This window comes from Nomascus leucogenys, chromosome 13 (assembly GCF_006542625.1).
Source record: "Nomascus leucogenys isolate Asia chromosome 13, Asia_NLE_v1, whole genome shotgun sequence".
Lineage (NCBI taxonomy): Eukaryota > Metazoa > Chordata > Mammalia > Primates > Hylobatidae > Nomascus > Nomascus leucogenys.
In genome coordinates this window covers 99,614,605-99,638,159 of record NC_044393.1, presented here as the reverse complement: position 1 = coordinate 99,638,159, position 23,555 = coordinate 99,614,605, and the positions used below count along the sequence as shown (strand labels likewise).

General features: G+C 41.3%; 1 protein-coding gene across 1 annotated transcript in view; it reads left to right on the top strand.

The window, feature by feature from the left end:
• Window positions 1–23,247, top strand: part of RHEB (Ras homolog, mTORC1 binding) — a 54,123-nt gene extending 30,876 nt beyond the window's left edge. Inside the window, exons 3-8 of the mRNA XM_030826195.1 lie at window positions 4,168–4,235; window positions 11,562–11,644; window positions 17,669–17,725; window positions 17,833–17,880; window positions 18,616–18,697; window positions 22,053–23,247. Of these exons, the coding sequence (XP_030682055.1) occupies window positions 4,168–4,235; window positions 11,562–11,644; window positions 17,669–17,725; window positions 17,833–17,880; window positions 18,616–18,697; window positions 22,053–22,145 (431 nt within the window). The 3' untranslated portion in view covers window positions 22,146–23,247. The remainder of the gene's footprint in view (window positions 1–4,167; window positions 4,236–11,561; window positions 11,645–17,668; window positions 17,726–17,832; window positions 17,881–18,615; window positions 18,698–22,052) is intronic.
• The last annotated feature ends 308 nt before the right edge of the window (window positions 23,248–23,555 follow it).

The window sequence follows — 23,555 nt, the reverse complement described above, 5'->3', positions numbered from 1 at the left end:
CCTCGGCAACAGAGCAAGATGTGGTCTCAAAAGTAAAAACTGAGTTGGAAGGAAAGTCATGGAGTTGTGTATCATGGAGCTATATATACATACATTTTTTTAGTAAGTAATGGATCAGAAGAAAGTCCAACCACAGAAACAGAGTAATATGACCCTACTTTTTTGAGGCTATCAGCATCATCTTTGGTCGTATTTTAAATTTTTTCTCATCTTACAGTTCAATAATGAAGACTTTTCTTTACCTCAAAAATGAATTCAGAGTACTTGTTTATTAAAGTCTGTAGGCAGGAGCAGAAATAAATATGAATATGTATCCATTAAAAGTTCGTGAGGCATGTTCAGACATTATATTCTACTTACCACACTTCTGATAACCTAACACAGGGCAGGAGCCCTTAGTCCACCCTTTCCTCCACTATTTGGTAGAAAAACATTGTTCAGTGATAGCAATGAATTAGAAAGAAAAGAAAAGGTTATCATGAACTTGTTGCTAGCAAGATAAATAAGTGGGTGGTTTTATGATTTTAAAAAACTGCTCTGTAGATCTGGAAATAATTTAGTAGTTATTTTACACTTTATAATATTAGAACAAGCTGTTATAGCAAACAGTGGTGACACATTTCAATGAAGTGTCATGGTGAGCAAAAATTCTGGGACTGTGTCATCTTTAACAGTAGGGGTGTAGGAGAATAATATCAATAAAACCACATATTTTCTAGTTTGGGGAAATTTTAAAGCAGAAGTACTACTTATGCAAGTGTACTTCATTATCTACTGTAGTGTTAATCTAACAACTCAATACAAACTAAATTGATAGGCTGAAATTACGCTAGTGGTAGTTTATAACTAAAAAGCAAGTATAGCAGCAATTTCCGACTTCTGCCATCTCAAGGTAGCACTGTTGGTGAATGACAAAGCGCCTTCCAGAAAGTTGGGAGATTGCAGTTAGGTGTTGCAGCATTCTCAAGGCACTGCGTCCTGGGTGTGGACTTCTCAGTAGGGTATGAATAAAGAGTCCTTACCACACTTTAGTAACAGAAATCTTGCTTTGTGAACACCAAATTTTAGAAAACTCTATGACCGTGGTTAGTAGCATTTACTAGTAAATAGCTATTAGTCTACTTAGGAGAATTTCAGAGGTTTAGGTTGGAAATGGATTCTCTGGTGATTCAAAGAGGCAGGGAGAAAAGGGCTCAAGGAAAGTGATGTCAGAAGAAAGCCAGCTTTCCCCTTTGACATGAGGTTAAAATGAGAGACAGTAGAATTATTTCCTAGTCTATCCTATCTCTTATTATACCTCCCTTTTTTCTGCAGTAACAAAAACTGGCAGTTTTCCTATGACAGCAAGATGGAAGGTCTTTTTCATTTTACTGCTACAAGTAGGACAAGTTACATTCTTTTTACATGCAAAGATAGATGCAAATGTTTATTAATGATTTTTTCTTTTATACACTATGTACAATGACATCTCAGTCTTCTTGGCTGAATCTTCCGCATTTTTTTGACTTGGCAACATGGGGTGCCCTGGTTCAGGCCTTTCCTCTGCACGTGCTCTCAAGTAATCTTCCCCTCTCTTCAATTTGCTATTGAGTCACCAGTGTGTATTCTCAGCCCCAACCTCTCCCCCCAGCTCTGGGCTTTATTTTGTAATTTATTTTATTTTACATGACAAGGTCTTTCACTCTGTCCTTCAGGCAGGAGTGCAGTGGCATGATCATAGCTCACTGTAACCTTGAATTCCTGGGCTTAAAATGATCTTTCCTAAGCCTCACAAGTAGCTAGGACTACAGGCGTGAGCCACCACGCTGGAGCAGTTTTTCCTTTTTTGTGGAGATTGGGTCTCCCTGTGTTGCCCAGAGTGGTCTTGAACTCCAGGCCTCAAGCAGTCCTCCTGCCTGGGCCTCCCAAAGTGGGATTACAGGCATAAGCCACTCCATCCTGGGCTTTTTTATTTAACTGCCTGCATTTCCCCTGGGTATTTAATAGGCATCCCAAAACATCCCTAAAACCCAACTCTCATTTCCCTTCCTCTCCCATCCCTAGTATTCTTCCCCTAGTCTTTCCTGTAAGTGGCAACTTACAGAAGCTTTGGAATCATCCTGACTCTTCATTTTCTTACATCCCACTTCCAGTCAATCAGAAAATCCTTTTGGTTCTGCCTCTGAAATACTTCCAGAATATCTCCACCTCTAATCCAGGCCAGTGTCACCTTCTATAGATTGTGATAGTCTGTACAGTCATGACACTGGTCACTATATCATGGGCTCCTGCCTAATATCCCTGGGACCATTTTTGTTATTTACAGCATAGCCAGAGTGATCTTTCCTTGGTTTCTCCTCACATTCAGAGTAAAAATCCCAAGTTCTATAGGACCTTCTGCCTCCTGTCCGTCCTAGTTAGCTACCTACCATTCTCTCTGAGCTTTAGCTGCATTGACTTTTTTGCTTTTTTCACTTGCTGTTTGACCCCTGCCTGGATGTTCTACTCCCAGGGAAGATACCTGACAGGGTGGGAAGGTACATGTGTGTATCTATATCTTCTTTCCTTCCCTAGGATCTAAGCTCACTGAGTATCAGAGACTACAGCATCCCAAGCACCCACAGCAGTGCTACTGGTGATAATAGGCACTCAAGAAATCGTTCTTGAATGAATGAATGAATGAATGATGTTTCCTTTCAGTAACCTTGTCATCATAATTATACTTGATAACTGCAGTTACTTAGTTCTAATTGACGGTCACTGGTTTTATTGCTCACCAGTGTTTCTTACATACTTCTCATCAAATCTGAAATACACTTCAATCTTACCTGACCGAAGTTTTCACACAGCTGTGTAGTGACTGCACCCTGGCTGACAAGGACTGAAACCTCCAGCGGTGCAGGATGCATCCCAAGTTCAGAGAGAATACGGTGTGAAAACAAATCTGAATTCTTTCTTAGAATTGATGAAATAGGTTATATTGGGTATCCCCCCAGCTTGAAATATTCCGATTCAGTTTCCATCTGATTTAACTGTTTCCTAAAAGTGATAACTTCCAGAACAGGTACAAGCATAATATAGTGTGGCCATTGATTTCATGGTGTGGTCTGTAGTCTTTACTCACCTGACTTTTGGCACCCCTGCTTGTATTAGAAAAGTGTGACGCTAATATGGTTCTCTGTGACGATTGCTTGTCTTTCAGCCATCTTTTCTTTCCCTATGGAACTCATGTAATTCAGATAAGATCTCCAATCAGTCCTCCTTATTACTTAGAGTTTTCTCACGTAATTTCCATTTGTCTGTGTCAGCTTTGCCTTTCTGCTGTGGGCAGAGTGGGACCTCTCTCAATTGTATGAGGGATAGATTCTGCTGCCTGGCTCTAGTCATATAGGACGGCCAGTCAGGAGATTGGAGGACTCATGGTGAGTCAAGACGGCTGGGGCGGGTATGCAAGAGAAATCTGTTCCACTTCCTTGTCAGGGTTCCAGGTGGTTATTTTTACGTTGTTTCTGTTAGTAGTTCTTTCCTCTTTTGTCTATATTTGCCTGAAGTCTGTCTCCCTCGAATTCTGAATTGACTTTTCCGGAAGTTATTCAAGTCTGATTTTCTTTCCTCCCTTGTCAGGGAAAAGAAGTTGTGACAAATTGCTTGGATCCTTAAGCTTAAGTGGGAAGGATGGCTTCAACACAGAACATCTGTTTCATTGCTGTTTTATCCGTCAGTAAAACTGTACTTCTTTTATGTACTAAAAATTCTTAGCACTTAACTAATATTAGCTCTTTGTGCTCTGATGCCAGACTTCCTATAAATTAATGGAAAATTTTTGTGGTTTTGGTTTATTCTAGACCTCAGACTTTACGTAGTATATTTCACTTTTTCACAAGAGGAAGGATTTGCCACAGAGCATTCAAATTACTATTATAGGATATGAATTGTTGCCTACTTTGTCTCTTTGAAAAAGAATCAAGGTTTACCAAGCTTGATTTTAGCCAGCCACCGTATTTCCTAGCTAAATAATGGAAGCAGGGGAGAATCTATACAAGTCAGAGAGTTGTTCTTTTTTGTTTCATGGGGCCTTTCTCTGAGACGGCTAGGGACTCTGTGCTTGATTGGTTGTCATTGTTCAAACTTCAAGTGGTTTCGAGTTAATTTTTTTCAACTAATGTTTAATTCCCTTTTTCCCTGTAGCTTTTACAAAGTTGATCACAGTAAATGGACAAGAATATCATCTTCAACTTGTAGACACAGCCGGGCAAGTAAGTGACCTCTGGTATCTTAGAATCTCATGCAGCATATCTGACAGTCTGGGTCCTAGCACTGATTTTTACAAGTACCAGCTATGCCAGGAAAACCCCTCATGTTGTGTGCAGACAGTCCCTGACTCCCAATGGTTTGGCTTGCAGTGGCTCGACTTAACAATTTCTCATCTTTACGATGGGTCTATTGAGGTATTTGATACATTTTCAACTCATGATATTTTTGGTTTACAGTAGGTTTATCAGGATGTAACCCCGTCATAAGTCAAGGAGCTTACACAGATAACTAAATGTTAATATGCTGTCTACTTGGTCTTTTCTAAGACATTTCTGGCAGTTTTCTCTTAATAACTTGTTTTTCTGCTTTAGAATTGCTTTAAATATATTAACATCGTAAGGGTTAATACTTATTACAGGATAGTGGTTTTCTATTTTCTAAACTTTAATTCTATATGAGAGAGTCATATTAGTTGCTTTCTTTCTCTTTGTGATATGTGTTCTCCTACAGTAGGGCAAAAGTACATCTTTTCTAGAGGAAAGGCATAAGAGGGGCATAGGGCAGAAATTAGCTGATTTAATCTTATGAGGACATGGGCCATAAAATACCAGTTTGATTGGCGTCCAGGCTCTGGTTTGAGTGTTGGCTTTAGTTTATATAGTAGAGTCTCTGGGTGGGTGGATTGGAGAGTGATTACTAGATTAGGGAGTTTCAATTTATTTGATAGACAGTAGGTAATGGCCAAAAGTCAAATAATCCCCCGAGAAAGGATATTCACGTATCGGTTAATGTAGCAGGGATGTGTGGAATGGATTACCAGGGAATTGACTGGAAGCAAGGGGGAAAGGAGTACATGGAACAAAGAAAAGCCCTTTTGACAGCTTAGCTGTCCCATTACCATGACATCCAGGCCTGCTTTTACTAGAAACCATTCTGTAAGACTGAATTTACCCTTCTTCACTGGAGGGTGAGGAATGTAAAGAAGCTGGGATTTCAGCTCCTAACTCCTGCCCTTGCAACATTTTTTTGAGACAGAGTCTTTCTCTGTCACCCAGGCTGGAAGGCAGTGGTGCTGTCCCACTACAACCTGTGCCTCCTGAGTTAAAGCAATTCTCCTGGCACATCCTCCCAAGTAGCCGGGATTACAGGCACGCCACCACACCCGGCTAATTTTGTATTTTTAGTAGAGGCAGGGTTTCGCCATGTTTTCCTGGCTGGTCTCGAACTCCTGACCTCAGGTGATTCACCTGCCTCGGCCTCTGAAAGTGCTAGGATGACAGGCATGAGCCACCATGCCTGGCCCGCCCTTGCAATTTATAATCAAAGGATAAGAGTAGCAGGAGGGTGAGTGTAGTGTGATCTGGTTTGCTGTGTTAAATGGGGGCTATTTTTCTGGAATCTGGGGAAATTGGAGTAGACCCAGAATAATATGACCTGTCCTGTGGGTTTGGAATGAATTCCCTCCGCTTTGCGTTTTGAAGTAAACATAGAAGGAAAGTGTGATGCCTTAGTGAAGCAAGAAGATAGCTGTATTGAGCGATGTTAGCGTTGGAGGAACCCTGAGGTTTCCATTTTGGAAGCTTGGAAGAAAATAAATGTGTTTGGCTCTTTGAGCTTGTACACAGAGCTATAGCATGTGCCTCCTTCACTCACCCTACACACTCCCTGCTGGTGGTGAATGTAATGTGCTTTAGCAGTCAGATTCTTGATGCTTTCATTACAGCAGAGCCATCCTAGGCTTTCACTCCCCAATACCTGTCCTCTTGACAGAAGAATAGGAGTTGGGGCTTATATGGACCAGGGGAGCAGTAGAAGTCTCCGTTAGGGGGGCCGGGGCATGGCACAGATGACAAGGCTCATTAGAAATTAGTAGGGAAGGGAGGAGCCGCTTGAGTAGGAAATTGTGTTGGATTGTTGGGTTTTGTATCTTTCTTTTATAGTTAAGTTGACTATATAATTTATTGCCTAAACCAAGACACTTTCAGAGTTGTGGGCTGGAGGTGCTAATAATAATTATGTTGGGACAACAGTGTAACTTAGAATGTCCTGGGCAAAGAAATACAGCTGTTCTGTTTATTGTGGGACTCTGACACTGTCAAGACTTCAGTTTGCTTTTGTATCGTTATTTGGAACCTCCTTTAAGCTCCTGAAAACTGGTGATGAGAATGTAAATTGATAAATCACTTTCATGTAATGTTACTGTGGAAACATGTTTTATATCAGGCAATTCAGGGAACCAGTATTTCATAACTGTTTGGAGTGTGGGCCCTGGAGTCACACTTGCCTGGATTTGAATCTTGGCTTTTGTTGCTAAACCAGTAACCTTAAGGAAGCGAATGAGGGCTGGGCATGGTGGCTCATGCCCTTAATCCCAACACTGTGGGAGGTGGAAGGATCACTTGAGCCCAGGAGTTCGAGGTTGCAGTGAGCTGTGATAGCACCACTGCAGTCCAGCCTGGGCAACACAGTGAGATCCCATCTCTTTAAAGAAAAGGATGAGAAAGTCTTTCTGTGCCTCAGAGCTTTATCTATAAATAGTGATAACTGGCATTGTTGCAGGATTGTCACACTGGGGTTGAAGAGGATGTGCTCTTTCTTTGTAGACCTTTAATGCTGCTGAGGCAAGTGTGACGCCAGCATATTAACTGTGTTGACAGGCTGCATGGTGGAAGTGCACATGTTCTTAATACTTGGAGAGCTGTCTTTGAAAAGATTTCTCTAAAGAATAAATTTCTTTATATTGACTACTTATCAAGTTGGAATATGTGTTCCTCTGCAGTACTGTTTTGCCCTGGAACATAAATGTACACTCAGGTATCAAACAATTTAAAATATTTTAGTGATGTAGTAAGATAAATAGTGAAACCAAAAGCACCAGTGTTTAGGAAGAGTATATGATATAAGATAAGACAAGAGCAGTGGTCATATTAGCAGCCTGTTGTCTTGCCCCTTCGGGTTATATTACAACTGGGTAAGAGTATTTGGAGAATTTTTGCACAAAATATATCCAAATTTGGCTACTTTAAATTATTTGTAGTCATTGCAACTAGTAGTTCTTGAAGGTTATATTTACAGTTGAGAGACAATAAATTAAAGATATGCTCTTTATTTACAGCTCAGGATGGTGACACACAGGCATGTTCTGCCATGGTTTTACCCTTCATTCTGTTGAAAACTGGATGATAACAAACTCAGGTGTTTACTGCTCCAGGAGCTGCTTTATAAATTGGATGCATACTGGGGCTAGTTCTGGGATTAAGACTGGTAGTAGGGTAAGATGATTAAGGGGCAAATTCTCTTAAAAGTAATCTGTAGTAAATTTGTTCACTAGCTTCCACATTTCAGGAGTGAAATTGCACGCAGTGAATTGCTGCATAGCGGTATTTGTTAGCAAGTTCTATTTACTACTTAGTAGTTTATGTCGGTACATCCATACCACTATGGTTTAATAGTGGTTGAATTGCCCACCCAGGAATGATGATGAACATCGTTAAATACAGATTATTTTTAGATTGCATGAAATATTTTGGTTTTGCCCAATTTTAGGGTGAGAATATATACCCTAAATGAATTTTGGGGTAAGAACGTGAAGTATCAAAAAAAAAACAAAAGTAGCCTCTTCTATATTAACCTATTTATGCCTAGTGTTCCATTATTGGAATGTGATGCTTGTGGGAGTTATTTATATCCTACTGCTCAAGGTCACCAAGGTCTGATTTTTCATTAAAAAAAAATTTTGCAACCTCCGGCATAAATGGGTTAATAACTTAGATTCACGCCTGTAATCCCAACACTTGGGGAGGCCAAGGCGGGTGGATCACTTTAGGTCAGGAGTTTGAAACCAGCCTGACCAACATGGTGAAACTCTGTCTCTACTAAAACTACAAAATTAGCCAGACATGGTGGTACATGCCTGTAATCCCAGCCACTTGGGAGGCCAAGGCAGGAGAATTGCTTGAACCCAGGAGGCGGAGGTTTTAGTGACCCAAGATTGCACCATTGCACTCTAGCCTGGGCAACAAGAGCGAAACTCCATCTCAAAAAAAAAATAAATAATTAATAATAATTAAAATTGATTCAATGACAATCCATCTTACAGTGTAACCAAATTTGCTTTTTTGAAAATTAAGCTTGATTTTTTAAAAATAGGTGTAATGCACATGGTACAAAAATAAATAGTGCAAAAAAGGTGTAAATAGTAAAATTTAAGACGTTCCTACCCTAGCTATCTAACCCCCCATCCCCACCAGCAGCCACATTTACCAGTTTCTAATATATGCCTCTAGGATACTTGATACATGAATATGCAAATAATAGTTTTAAGCTTGGGTTTTGTTTTGTTTTTTTTTTTTTTTTCCTTTTTACACAAAAAGTAATACATCTCCATCCTGGAGATTATTCCATATCAATACCTATGGCCTCCTTTTTCCCCAAGGCCGCATAATATCCAGTTGTTGGGATATATATCGTAAGTTAACTGCTGATCAACAGTTAGACTGTTGCCGGTCTTGCTACCATCAGCAGTCCCTTAGTGAACATCTCGGACGTTGTTTTAGACATAGGGTAATAATGCACGTAGGAAAACTTCCTGGATGTGGGCTATCATAGGGTTACAGTTCATGTTCTTGCCAGCAGTAAATGAGAGTGTCTATTTCCCTACACCCTCACCAACACTATGTGTTACCAAACGTTTTGGTACTTGCCAATCTGATAGGTAAAAAAAAGCATCCCAGTGTACTTTTAATAATGCAGTGTACTTTTAATAATGCATTTTTCTTCTTAGGAGGGGCTTTGATTTTTCCTATGTTAGAAGATGTTTGTATTTTTTCCCCCTATGAATTATCCTGTGTACTTTGCCATTTTTTTTCTATTGGGTGGTTGGTCTTTGCGTGTTGATGTGAGATTCCCCTTGATATGTGAAGAAAATTAGCATTTTGTATATGATCTGAGATGCACAGTTTTGTTTTCAGTTTGTCTTTTATTTATGATTTTTGTTTGAGAGGTTTGCAGCCATGAAGAACTTTTTCATTTTCACATGGTTGAATTTATTTATTAATCTTTTTTTTTTTTTTTTTTTTTTTTTGAGACAAGAGTCTCACTCTGTCGCCGAGGCTGGAGTGCAGTGGTGCCATCTCAGCTCACTGCAAGCTCCGCCTCCCGGGTTCACGCCATTCTCCTGCCTCAGCCTCTTAAGTAGCTGGGACTACAGGCGCCCGCCACCACATCCAGCTAGTTTTTTTGTATTTTGAGTAGAGACGGGGTTTCACTGTGTTAGCCAGGATGGTCTCGATCTCCTGACCTTGTGATCTGCCCACCTTGGCCTCCCAAAGTGCTGGGATTACAGGCGTGAGCCATTGTGCCCGGCCTTATTAATCTTTTTTTAACTGATAATCTATCATACACATCGTTTTCATCTTTAAATCTTTGCTTCTTCTGGAATATGTTTTTGCTGAAGTGTGAATTGGAGATCCAGCTTAGCTATTCATCCCCAAGTGGCTCTGGGCTTGTCCCTCTACGCTCAGTTGAGGGTTACTTTTGGTCCTCACTGATTGAAATGCCAATATTATCATTTACCTCATTCTCGTATCTATCAGGTATTTCTAGATTTTTAAGTCTATTTGTGAGCCAGTACAGTATTACTTTATGAGAGCTTTATGATTTCTACTCAGCTGCCCTCCCAAGTGCTATTATATTGCTATTATTCTTTCTCAGAAAGCAGACTTTAAAGGCCAGGCACAGTGGCTCCTGCCACTGCACCCCAGGCTGGGTGACAGAATGAGACTGTCTCAAAAAAAAAAAATCAGACTGGGTGCAGTGGCTCACACCTGTAGTCCCAGCACTTTGGGAGGCCAAGGCAAGCGGATCACCTGAGATCAGGGGTTCGAGACCAGCCTGACCAACATAGTAAAATCCCATCTCTACTGAAAATGCAAAAATGAACCAGGTGTGATGGTGTAGCTTGTAGTTCCAGCTACTCAGGAGGCCGAGGTAGGAGAATCGCTTGAACCTGAGAGGTGGAGGTTGCAGTGAGCTGAGATAGTGCCATTGCATTCCAGCCTGGGCAACAAAAGTGAAACTACGTCTCAAAAAAAAAACAACAATCAGAATTATATCAGCTGGGGGCTCTTTCCTCCATTGTACCTTCTAACTGGTGGTTTTTTACTCAGTGCTTCTTAGACATAACGTCTTTTTTCTGTGTTTCCACAGTTTCCCTTTAGGGAAAGCAGAATTTTAACTTTGAACCTACTCTAGCTGAGCTAGTGATTAAAATCATTTGGAATTTTGTTTTTAATCTTATTTATTATATCAAAGAATTTATAGTAAAACTTAATTTTTCTTTTCTCTTTTTTTTTTCTTTAAAGAACTTTATCATAGGGCAGTAATTCTGGGCTGTCATAAACAATGATTATAACCATACTTTAAGTTTACAAAAATAATAGACTGCTGCTTAATCTACTGGTACCATGATGTGATTTTTCCGTAATAGTGCTTAGGACATGTATTATGTTGACAATTTAGTTTCAACTAAGAATGAGATGTTTGTACCAGAGAGTGGCACATGCTGTTGAAAACCGCACTGACATCAGAACTTTCTGTATGCTTTAATACATATATAAAGCAAAGTGTCATAACGCTGCTTTATAAAACTGAAGACTACTATGCTGTTGCGGAATAGGTACCTTTCTCTTTAATTCCTAGAGTTGCTCAGTAAATAACTCTCTTGGTCCCCAAAAGTCTGAATACCTCAATTGAACCTGGTGTTTTGATCCTCTTTTCTCTCTCTCTCTCTCTCTCCTCTCCCTCTCTCCCCCCCTCCCTCCCTCACTCTCTCCTTCAGATGCTGATGGCACCCGTCTAGCAACCTGTAGATTGAAGCTCAGGTCATTGTGACTGACATGCAGAGAATAAATCAAATAATATGACAGTTTCAAATATAAAAATACAGATTTATGGAATAAATCAGCAGGATTTATAAATGTCCTGAGGTCTAGAAGATTCTGGACTTAGTCATGCTCATCCCTTGTTTTGAGATCACAGAGCCAATCATCTTTGTGTTCCATCCATCCTCTTCTCCCAGAAATTATGGAGGTCATCAGACTTTCCCCTAAAGTTCTAGAACAGCCAGTCATTTTTAAATACTGGCTTGAACCACATTATCACCTCCAAGCCATCCTTAAAGCTTCAGTTTGTAGGCTGTTTCTGGCATAATATTGTAATCCACTCTGTGTCTACTTTGATTTCTTCAGGTAATACATGAAAAACTTTGGGTAAAGGTTGTTTGTGATGCTATATGAAGACTACTCAAATATAATTTTTTTCTCCCACAGGATGAATATTCTATCTTTCCTCAGACATACTCCATAGATATTAATGGCTATATTCTTGTGTATTCTGTTACATCAATCAAAAGGTAAGGCTCCTGCTGCCTGCTTGAGTTGATTTGCTACTCATAGATAGCATTGATCCTTTTAAGGGACTGTGCTGGAATTATTAATAGTGACAATTAGACAGAATTATTAGGCTACATGTTTTTTAGTGATTTTCTCATGGAGCAACTGGGTTGTTGGGGGGAAACATGGCCCACTAGATGTTGTTAGTTACACCAATAGGATAAAAGGCTCTTTCTTACCTCAAGCTGCCTAGAAAAATAGTGGTTCAGCATGATATAAGCTTTTCTGCTAATTGAAATGGGAAATGCCTAAATTAATTTTACTTTGTGTGTGTTTTTACCATATTAAGGTGAAACAGACTTTCTAATAAAATGTGGAAGTTTGGGTTTGTTCAGTATCTTATCCTTTGAATTTATGAAATAAGACCTTTTGGTAATAGAGTCTGACTTTCCTACATAAAAACAGAGCCACTATTTTTATTAATAAGAATGGATGTCGGTTCCTCTAGCTACGTATTTCATGTCATCTCTTATCGGGGGATGGCGTGTATTATCAGGAGGAGCAGTGGTCTGTGTCTGTTAACAGAACAGCTGGCTGTATACAGCAGCGGAGCTCTGGGCATTGGTGAAAGCTTATGTTTGAAGACTATGAAAATATCAGTGCCAGTGGAGGGTGTTTGGTGGCTACCTAGCATCTATTGAGTGTATGCGACATGTTAGGGAGTTTGCTATGCTCTTTGCCTACATATGATACATTACTTATTTCATCATTACCTTAATCCTTCATCAGAGATGTTTTATATCCCACTTTACATAGAAAGAAACTGAGTGACAGAGAGCTAAAGCAACTTGCCCAGGGCTACATAATGACATTGCTGGGATTCATAGCCATCTCTCCAGTTCCACAGTTAAGGCTGACACTGTCCAATAGAACTTTCTGCGGTGATAGAAGTGTTTGCTATCTGTGCTGCAGGTGGCTGTTTAACTAAAAATGAAAAATTAAGCCTCCCTCGGTTACAGTAGCCCCATTTCAGGTGCTCAGCAGCCACATGGGGCTGGAGGGTGCCATGTTGGCCAGTGTCTGGGTTCCTTACCCCCACATACTCCACTGCCAGTGAAAATTCAGTCTGCTGCTCTGTGAGCGTGTTGTTTAACATTTTTCTCCATGGCAGAGAAACATACTTTAGGGTGTTGAGTTCTAGCTATAAAATGTTTGAGTACCATTCTCGGCCATTCTTATAAACAGACCCCATACTGTCAATCCCTGAGAAAGTTTACACCTGAATCAAAACCAAGTACCAGGATTATGTGTTCCTTAAGGAAAACTGGTGAACTGTGAAAAATAGAAAGTGGGGGTAGTCATTCTTAATCGAATTACCTAAGCATAGATACTGGTAATATCTTGGTATATGTTTTTTCTGGTCTTTGTTTTAGTCTGCATGGATTGTTTTAACATCCTTTCATTTGCTCTCTGAATGCTGTTTTATGGTTTATATTTTCCATGTTTTTATATTTTTACTTACCATGTAATGTATGTTTTTCCATATTACCTAGTATTTGAAATAGTAAATGGCTTTATAATATTTCATGTTCAATGACAGATGGATATCTCTCTTCCTGTTTAATGTATTTATATTCTTGTCACTAAAAGCAGTGCTTGGATTGGATTTTATGCTTAAAACCACTGTGTACTTAGTATTTGGAAACATGATCATTTTCTTACTGACTTATAAGAGCACTTTAAATAGTAAAACTATTGGCCGTTTTTGTACAAAGATTTTCTTAATTTCAATTGTATATTTTTAAAATGTATTTACTGCCACATGTAAGGCCTTGTCCAGAACAAATTTAATGTACCAATAATCTAATGAATGTTGGAAGTTCATGTTTGTTTATGAATTTCCATTATTTTACTAATTTACTTGAAAAACATGATTCAAAGATTGTTTTGTTGTTGGTAAGTATAATTTTATCCTAGCTGATTTTTAGAAAACAATGTTGGTGTTACTTTACAAATTGATCTCTTTTTTGGTGGGCACAAATTAGATGACATTATAGAATCAAGTTGAAAACATAGCATGTGTCACTGGGGAAACTGAAAAATACATTGAGCTGGATTAAAAATATGAAAATGGGCCGGGCGCAGTGGCTCACGCTTGTAATCCCAGCACTTTGGGAGGCCGAGGCGGGTGGATCACGAGGTCAGGAGATCGAGACCACGGTGAAACCCCGTCTCTACTAAAAATACAAAAAATTAGCCGGGCGTGGTGGCGGGCGCCTGTAGTCCCAGCTACTCGGAGAGGCTGAGGCAGGAGAATGGAGTGAACCCGGGAGGCGGAGCTTGCAGTGAGCCGAGATTGCACCACTGCACTCCAGCCTGGGCGACAGAGCGAGACTCCGTCTCAAAAAAAATAAATAAATAAAAATATGAAAATGTGTTCACCAAGGACCTTATGTATTTGAGAAAACATTGGCCTAGGGCAAAGCAAAAGACAAAAACTTGGTTCTGTGTCTTCTCAGTGCCACTGTTACAAGTTTTGACCAAGTTTCTCCTGACTAAAATGGGTGCGTTTTGTTTTGTTATATGCCTTTTACCTTAGTAGCTCATAGTTTAATGAGCATTCTCAAATCTCAAACATGAGTGTGAAAAGAGTGGTGTTTTGTTTTTCAGAAACCTATATGCTGAATACACAAATATTTATGAATATACAAGAAATATGTCAGTAAAACTTTCTGAATCAACCAGTTTGTTCATCAGAATTGTCTAATCCTTTTTATTGAATTTAACCTCTATCTAAATGATAACCATTTTCATTATTTGTGAAATAAAACAAGTCTCAGATTATTCCTTTATATCATAAAACCCCTGTAGAATTGCTCTTTCTGAGTAAATAAAGCGAAAATACATCCTATTTCATAATTTCTAGAAATGGAAAAAAGAAACCTGCATTTGAGAGATGTGAGATTTGGGTTTTCATTTATCCCCACTAACAACTTTGGACAAGTTACTTCACAGTACCTTTGTCACCTGTAAATTGGGTATGTTGATATAGGAGAAGACCTCTCTTATCTGAGGCAGCCAGATTAGTTAAGGGCCAGGCGCAGTGGCCCACACCGGTAATCCCAATACTTTGGGAGGCCAAAGTGGGCAGATCATTTGAGGTCAGGAGTTCGAGACCAGCCTGGCCAACATGGTGAAACCTCATCTCTACTAAAAATACAAAAATTACCCGGGTGTGGTGGTAGGTACCTGTAATCCCAGCTGCACAGGAGGCTGAGGCCGGAGAATCTCTTGAACCTGGGAGGCAAAGGGTATATCATGAGCTGAAATCATGCCATTGCACTTCAGCCTGAGTGACAAAGCAAGGCTCTGTCTCAAAACAACCAAAAACATTCCCAGATTAGAAAAATAAATTTTGCTTTTAGCATATGTAAGCATACCAAAAAAAAAAAAACAAAAAAAACCAAAAACAACATTGGTTAAGGGAAAAAAAATCAGAAAGGTGATGTCAATCTCCAGTGTTTTGTTTTAAAGCATAAATATACATTCAGTCACACAGTGAAATTTTCAAATTGTCATCTTTGAATATGAGCTCACTCACTGCTGTTCAGTATGACTACATCCGCAATTTGTCCATTATGACTTCTGGTTCAGTTTCTTACTAGTGAGATACTTGGGAAACAGTCTACACCTCAACTATTTAGATTGCTGTGATTTTCCCCACCAGTCTTTTTCAGTTGGTTTGGCACACCTTATTAAGGAGCACCATTTTTAGTAGATCAACCCACAGTATTCAACTTCTAGTTTTCAAACAAACAAAAACTCTGTCTACACATATTTCAAAAGTTTGCAACATAAATTATGACTATGATGAATTTAACTGGCATAAGCGGGTTTGGGAACAAATGGGGCTGTTTTAAATAATGCCTTTTTTTCCTAGTAACTCGTAATTTAATGAGCATTCTCAAATTTCAGACATGAGGGAGTATGAGAAGAGTGGTGTTTTGTTTTTTAGAAACCTATATGCTGAATACACAAATATTTATGGAATATCCAAGAAATACATCAGTAAAACTTTCCAAATCAACCAGTTTGATTCAGAAAATCAGTGATCTCAAGAAATTTAGCCACTTAGAACAGTACACATTTATGATCTCACAATTTTTGTGGGTCAGGAATCTGGGTGTGGCCTAGCTGTGTCCTCTGCTTTAGTCTCTCACAGCCACAGTGTGGGTATCAGCAGGGGCTGCAGTCCCATCTGAAGGCTTGGCTGGGGAAAGATGTTTCCCAGCATGTTCGTGTGGCTCTTGACAGGATTGAGTTTCTTGCAAGTTGTTGGACTGAGCTTCTCAGTTCCTTGCTGGCCGCTGGCCTGAGGCTGCCCTCTGTTCCTTGCCAGGTGCTTCACTTCATCAGAGCAGGTGCACAAGAGAGCCAGAGAATTTCCTGCATGACAGAAGCCACTATCTTTTATAACCTAACCACAAAAGGGACATTCCGCCACCTTTGCCATATTCTGTTCATTAGATGCACGTCACTAGGTCCATGCACGGAGATGACACACAGTGTAGTGTGGCCACTCGGAGAGCAGGAGATCTGGGAGCCGGCTCCAAGCTGCCTGCCACACAGTCCCAGTTCTTTCAGCTGTTTCTCACGTGACAGGGTACTGTATTTTTGCCCAAGTGGCGACACTTTTAAATGTAGGCAAATACAGCATGCGGAGGAAACCGTGGTTCTGTAATGCAACCGCAGGTCCTTAGGACACCCATATCCCATTTGTTGACCCACAGCGAGCTTGTAGGGGGGTTAAATTTCATTTTTGTTTTTATCAAATGACAGCACACATCGTTTAAAATAGCACAGCGTGTAATTCATTCAACAAGCTAACTTGTTCCGAAGCTTGTGATGCAACCATGAACAAAGCAGACAAATCCCTGCCCTTGTGAACTTATTATTTCTGGTGTGGAAGACAAACAGTAAAACGACATACGTGCGAGATAGGATGTCTGTGACCATGCTGCCAAGAAAAATAAAGCATGGAAGGGTAAGAAATAGAAAGGGAATTTGTAATTTAGGGTAAACAGAAGAGGTGTAAGAAATGACATTTGAGGCTGGGAGGCTAGGTGTGGTGGCTCACTCCTGTAATCCCAGCACTTTGGGAGGCCGAGGCAGGCAGATCACGAGGTCAGAAGTTTGAGGCTTGAGAGTCACTGGAGCCGAGTAGAGATGGCCACCCATCAGAGGACGTTGAACGAGGCACCATCCATCTGCTGCAGCAGAGTCCTCTGGTTGCTGTGCCGAGCAGGGGTGGCGGGGAAGGGTTGGGGCTGTGGCACTGATACAGGCAGACTTGGGCCAGGAATTCACACCTCGGTGGCAGCAGTGAAGGGGAGTGAGAAGCTGTCAGATTCTAGGTAGGATTTGAAAGTAGAGCCAGTGATGTGCTGGCAAATGTTCGCATGGGTTTTTTGGGGGAGGGTGGAAAATGATTTGTGGCCATTTGCCAGCAGTCAGTGGTATAAATAATCCTGCTGTGGCAGATTTCAAGTGATCATTGTGACATCTCAGATGCCCTTCCCGGTGAGAGCCACCTCCAACCTAGAGTCATCAGCTTATTGATCTGATTGAAAGCCAAGAGATACTGGCATCACCCAGAGAATGTATGTACCTAGGAAAGAAAACAGGAGCAGGCTGAGTGTACTAGGGCACTCTAGGAAAAGTTGTTCAAGTTGTAAACAGTTGGTTCTTTGCTGAATGAGTTGGGTGATTAAAATGTGCATTTATGTGGTTTGTCAGCCCAGTGGTAGGCTTTCCATTTGAATGCCTTACCTGTTTCACTTTGAATATCCTCAGTCAGCGTTGCTGAGTGTCAGATGTATGCACATGTGAGCGGATTGCTAGGAAAAAACAAGAGTTCTTTGTGTTCAGTTTATGTTAAAATGGTGAGTCTGTGACATTTTACATTTTTCCAGCTGGCAACATAACATACATTTAAAAACTTCAACATTAAAATGGATGTCTAATTTATACTTTTTGTTCTATAGTTTTGAAGTGATTAAAGTTATCCATGGCAAATTGTTGGATATGGTGGGGAAAGTACAGTAAGTAGTACCATTTTATCTGTTTGTTAGAGAAACTTCTTTTAATAGTATCTTCTGAGCAATACAATCTGGCACTGACTAGTTTGTCTTTTTTTTCTTATAAATAGAATACCTATTATGTTGGTTGGGAATAAGAAAGACCTGCATATGGAAAGGTATGTATCTTTTAAATCATTAGTGATTTATAAAGTCAAATCTAAGATGATTTAGTCACTGAAGTATCATTTTAATTATTGTTCTGATGTCAAGAATATTTTTAGCTGTAGCATTTTTATCTGTTCAGAGGTGTTACGGTCGTGTGCAGCAGAAGCAAAAGTGGAATAGAAATCTCACATTCCTCTAGAAAAGAGAGAGCAAACTTTATAGGAAACCACCTTTAGGTTATCTACCACTTTGCATAAAGCAAATTCTAAAAAGACATAGTGCTCATTTATGCAGCAAGTGGTTTTTGAGTACCAGGGTTTGGGATTGCAATGGGGAGCAAAGGAGGCAGATGTCCCATGCCCAGGCAGCTTCATGTCAGAGAGGAAGAGACTCTACAGCCTGCACGCAAGAGAATTGAGCTTTCAGGCTCTTTCACAATTTCCCCTGGCCTTGGGTGCTTAAAACCTAGCTGTAAAATAGTCAATTGTTACAGATACGGGAGTACTGGAAAATAGGATCATGTTCTCTGAGCTGGAAGGTTTGCTGGAGCATGGATAATCCCATAAGGCAATGTCTATTCTGTTCCCCAGCTCAGGCGTAATTAAAACACTCCTGTGTTACATTCTTGATGCTAATGTTAGGCCAGGGCATGGTTCTGCTTCATGAGAAAGAAATTGACCAAAATGGAGCCTGTTTCATCTAATGAAAAGCAAAGTACTTTAACTAGAATTTTATTTTTCCTTTAGGGTGATCAGTTATGAAGAAGGGAAAGCTTTGGCAGAATCTTGGAATGCAGCTTTTTTGGAATCTTCTGCTAAAGAAAATCAGGTAACAGATTCTATAAACCTCATTTTGCATTGTGTTGTCATCAGTCGCAGGGATGTGTCCTTGCAGTTGGCAATTGACCTCTGTCTTGATCACTCCTGTGTAACATTTGGCCTTCCACCATTTCTAATACCAAGCTTTGTGTTGCTTTAGGAAGGTACCACTTAGGTGTTTATAAATTCGGTCAGTATTCTACTTAACAGTGGAACCTAGGATATTTGTAGGATAAACAGAAACTATTAGTAAAGGAAATACTACCTTTTGTAAACATGTATTTTTGTTTTGTATTAAAGCTGGTACAGAAATAAGTCCATACAGGGGGAAAAAAAAGAATTATATCACTTTAGTACTAATTTTGTAACTGTACCCACCCCCTGGCTTTTTTTCTGTTAGATGAAACCAGGTCAGACGTACGTGTTAATTTTTAACATAGAAATGATTAAGAACCATCTTATAAGCATTTAGTACCAATTTCACCCTGCAGATGTACCTTTAAAGGCATGTTCTGGGAAGGATGTAGATTCTGCTTCAGGGAGGCTTCACAATCCTGTATGAACCTTTTTCTTCCATTGCTTTAATTTATACTCCCAGCACCAAGCTTGTCTCCCACCCCCAGTGCATTTTTCACCTATATATTTTTCTTTGCTGCCCTTAACTTTCTAAAGATACACATCTGATGGTACCATCCTCTACTCAGAAACTGTCAGTGAACTGCCCCTTCTCTATAGAACCCTTCGCCTGGTCCTGAGTGCAGTCAGTAATTTGTTCTTTTCTAGTGTCTTCTCTCGCCACGTTCTTGTACTTTCAGTCACATCAAACTGCTCCCTTCCTTAAACACACCATCTCCTGTCCACCCCACTTTCAAAATGTCTCACCTTTCCTCATGCTCCCCTCCGGTTTAAAATAGCCCTTCTCTAAGTAGCTACTTATGTTCATGTGGGGTTTTATATTTTGAATGTGTTTTCAACATGTGGTGGTGTTTGATACTCAGGTAAGATGACTTGGTTTTCATTTCTCTGAGGAAACTAGTGTAGTAGGGTGGTGCCTCCTCCCTGGGAGGGCTGGGCGCCAGCAGCCTTAGCGCTCTTCCTTCCCTGCTCCGCATGACAGAGGTTTGTAGTCCTCAAGGCCCCACCTAGATTTCACCTTCTTGTTGACCCCCTCTGGATCCATCCAGCTGAAAGAAATTGTGGTTTCTTCTCTTAGCCCTCTTAATTTGTTCTGAGATCTGAGTCGGTATCATTTATATAAATATCCTTCATAATGTTCAGCACAGTGGGTTATCCGTCAGCCTAAGTATCCTGTGATGGTCAAATTGGCTTTGTCCTGTGTTGGGATATGGAGGGATAGTGAATCCGTGTGGTTATGTCCTCTTATGTGCGGATGAAAAAAAATGAATAAGCAGATCCGTGTAATTGGTTCCCAAGTTCCAGATAGCAAGGGATTTATCGAAGTCAGCTCAGTTTCTGAGTATACACAGAATTCAAATAAGAACTGAGATAGTTAAGAGATACCTATATTTTAAAAATCGAATTAAATCAATCATCCATTGAGTGCCTACGGACTATATCCTTCAGATCATGTAGTTAAATCGCCTCGTTTTAGAAGTGAGGAAATTAAGTTTCAGAGAAGTTAAGTGACTTTTCTAAGATCACCCACTACCTTATGTGGTATAAGAACTAGGACTGAATTGTAAATCTCATCCACATCTAGTCCTTTTTTCTCTACACACTGCTTCCTGTCAATCAGGTGATCCGAAGCCGGTGACCTAGATTAGACAAGCGGGGTGGGACCTGGGGTTGGCTTCGGTTAACTAGGAGGACAGACACCTCATTCATACCAACAGGACAGAAGGCTGAGGATGGGAGCCCGCATTCAAGTGGGTGGGTCAGCTTGGTGGACGGAGGATGTGGAGTTCTTTCATGAATGTGGCTTCTGTTTTCCAGTGAAGTGTGTAAAACAAGGTTTTCAGCTGAGCGTAAGGATGGGGAACATTTGAGGAGAAGGGACAAGGCGTGGATCTTTCTCTGGGGAGTGCCCACATCCAGGGATGCAGGCGGGTGGCTAGGCAGCACCAGGCATCTGCGCCAGGTTCCTGGTCATGGGTGTGAGGTCAGCAGTGAGCGGTGTGTGTTTTCCCTGGGCAGCGTTTACTGTGTGGCTGCGGGCACCATGCCAGCGACAGTTGGTAGGGAAGGGAGTTGAAGTACAGTGGCGCCATGGTGGCCTGCTGAATCTGAGCTGACCGAGAGGGAAAGGAGCAGCAAGAAGTGGTTAAGGGGACAGGGGCGATGTAATAATAGGGTCAACAAATCAGGCCCCTTGTGGGGCTAAGAATTGTTGCTTCAGGATAGCTAGAGAAAGAGAGCTGGGAAGGTGGTGTGGTGGGACACTGGCAGTTGGTGTGTTGTGGTTTCGTGGGATACTGGAAGTCACTGGAGTGATGGGGGAGGGGGATTCTTGGTGATTAGGAAAACTGGGCACTTCCTGTGGGGCTTCTGAGAACAGGGGCAGTTTTTCATGACCACAGGACTGCATTTAAAGGACAGGGTCTGGGAGTCACGGTGGCTCAGGCCTGTTGTCCTGGTGCAAAAGGAGGCGAGGCTAGGCATTCGAGGCCAGCCTGGGCAACAACACAGAAACCTCCAATCTGTATAACAAAAGACAAATAAAGGACAGGGTCTGACAGTTCTCCCCACGCAGTGTAGGAAGAGTTCCTGCTCCACGTGGCCGTGATTGCTGTCTGTGGTGAAGGACTGGGGGATTGACCCTGGGCTGAGGCTGAGGGCAGGAAGACAGTCAGGAGAGGAGAGGCCAGGAGATAGGGAGGGCAGTTTGTGGATTGAAATGACCGAGAATTACGCCGCAGAGGTTGTTGGAGGCTGGCATCGTGGCATCTCAGGAGCACGGAGGGTGCCTCCCCCACTTGAGGCCTCTTGGTGTCAAGGATGTGAGAGGCAAGGGCTGCTGGGAGAGCATGTCCCGTGGGAAAGGAGGAAAGATAGTGCCAGAAGTGAAGAGGGACTCTGAGGTCTAGAGGACACTGGGGTGTGGGGGTCGTGGGGTGGAGTGGGACAGGAGATGGTGGTGAGTCTGGGAGTGAGGACTCTTCGGGCGTCTCCTGGTGCCTGAAGAAAACAGGGTCAAAAGCACAATTGGAGGCTGGTTATGGTCTGGGTCAGGAGGGATGGACAGTGGCCTTACTGGGTGTCGGGGTCCCTGAAGTTCTGGGGCTCACCAGAACCCCTTCTCCCCACCAGTAGGAGGGCAGGGCAAGCGGCATGCCCTCCTCAGTCCGTGAAGTACTCGGAGTTCGACTTCACGCTAACACTGTGATTGGGTTTCTTTCTCTTTTCAGACTGCTGTTGATGTTTTTCGAAGGATAATTTTGGAGGCAGAAAAAATGGACGGGGCAGCTTCACAAGGCAAGTCTTCATGCTCGGTGATGTGATTCTGCTGCAAAGCCCGAGGACACTGGGAATATGTTCTACCTGAAGAAGCAAACTGCCTGTTCTCCTTGAAGATAAACTCTGCTTCTTTTTTCTTCTGTTAACCTGAAAGATACCATTTGGGTCAGAGCTCCCCTCCCTTCAGATTATGTTAACTCTGAGTCTGTCCAAATGAGTTCACTTCCATTTTCAAATTTTAAGCAATCATATTTTCAATTTATATATTGTATTTCTTAATATTATGACCAAGAATTTTATCGGCATTAATTTTTCAGTGTAGTTTGTTGTTTAAAATAATGTAATCATCAAAATGATGCATATTGTTACACTACTATTAACTAGGCTTCAATATATCAGTGTTTATTTCATTGTGTTAAATGTATACTTGTAAATAAAATAGCTGCAAACCTCAGTCCTTTGTGCTACTTGATGTGGCTTTCAAAGAAGAGAAGCCTTGTCCTGAGTTTCTCACTTGGCTTCAGGAAGGCCCCAGGTTGGATTCCAGAAACCAGTGAAGATGTGGCCACAGGAGGAGGTGTGCTGAGGTGGCTGCTGACCGTGGACTCCCTGCGCAGGGGCCGGCAGATGTTGGGGCTGGGTTACAGCTGATTGATGCTGAGTGGCCCTGGGGGGTCTGTGAGGGGAGTTCCCCCCCAGTGATGAGATTCCCTCCTTCCACCCTCAAATCCCTAAACCTTGACTGAAATGCTCCGTGGTCGGGAGCCTGGTCAAGGAGGAAGAGCTGCTGAGAGGCATTGTTCGCCCTTGCTCATAGCTTAGCTTGATGTCCGTGTCAGACAGGAGATGACTGAGAAAACAGCCTTGCTGTCCTAGAACACCCTGGAGTTTAGTGTTCTGTGTCAGGGTCTCGGGAGCCTCCTTCAGACCCAGACAATGGGCCTCCCTCTGTCCAAGGAGCAGCTGTAAAGGAGAAGAGGGATTTCATTTGCTTGGTGGCTGTTACCTTGTCTGTAAGTCAAACTTGGAATAGAGCAGTGCTTTTTAAATGATTCCCTTTTGCAGCTAAAATTTCACAGGGCTATTTCTAATACGTAAGCAAATGTTACCATTGACTTTATTAATAAAATATAGTTTTGCTTTGCAGTTGATTGTTAATGAAAACTTACGTTCTTAAAACACATGCCATTAATTTGGATCTTTTAAATATTTTTGCCTCATTTGTCATTCCAGGATGAAATTTCTGCCTTAGAAGACCTCCACCAAATACATTTTTAAAGACAGGGTCTCGCTGTGTCACCCAGACTAGAGTGCAGATCATAGCTCACTGCAGCCTCAAACTCTTGGGCTCAAGCTCAAGTGATCTTCCTGAGTAGCTAGGATTACGGGCCTGAGCCACTGTGCCTGGCCAAATAATCACCTTTTAAATAAAAATAAATTTTGACAACACAGTA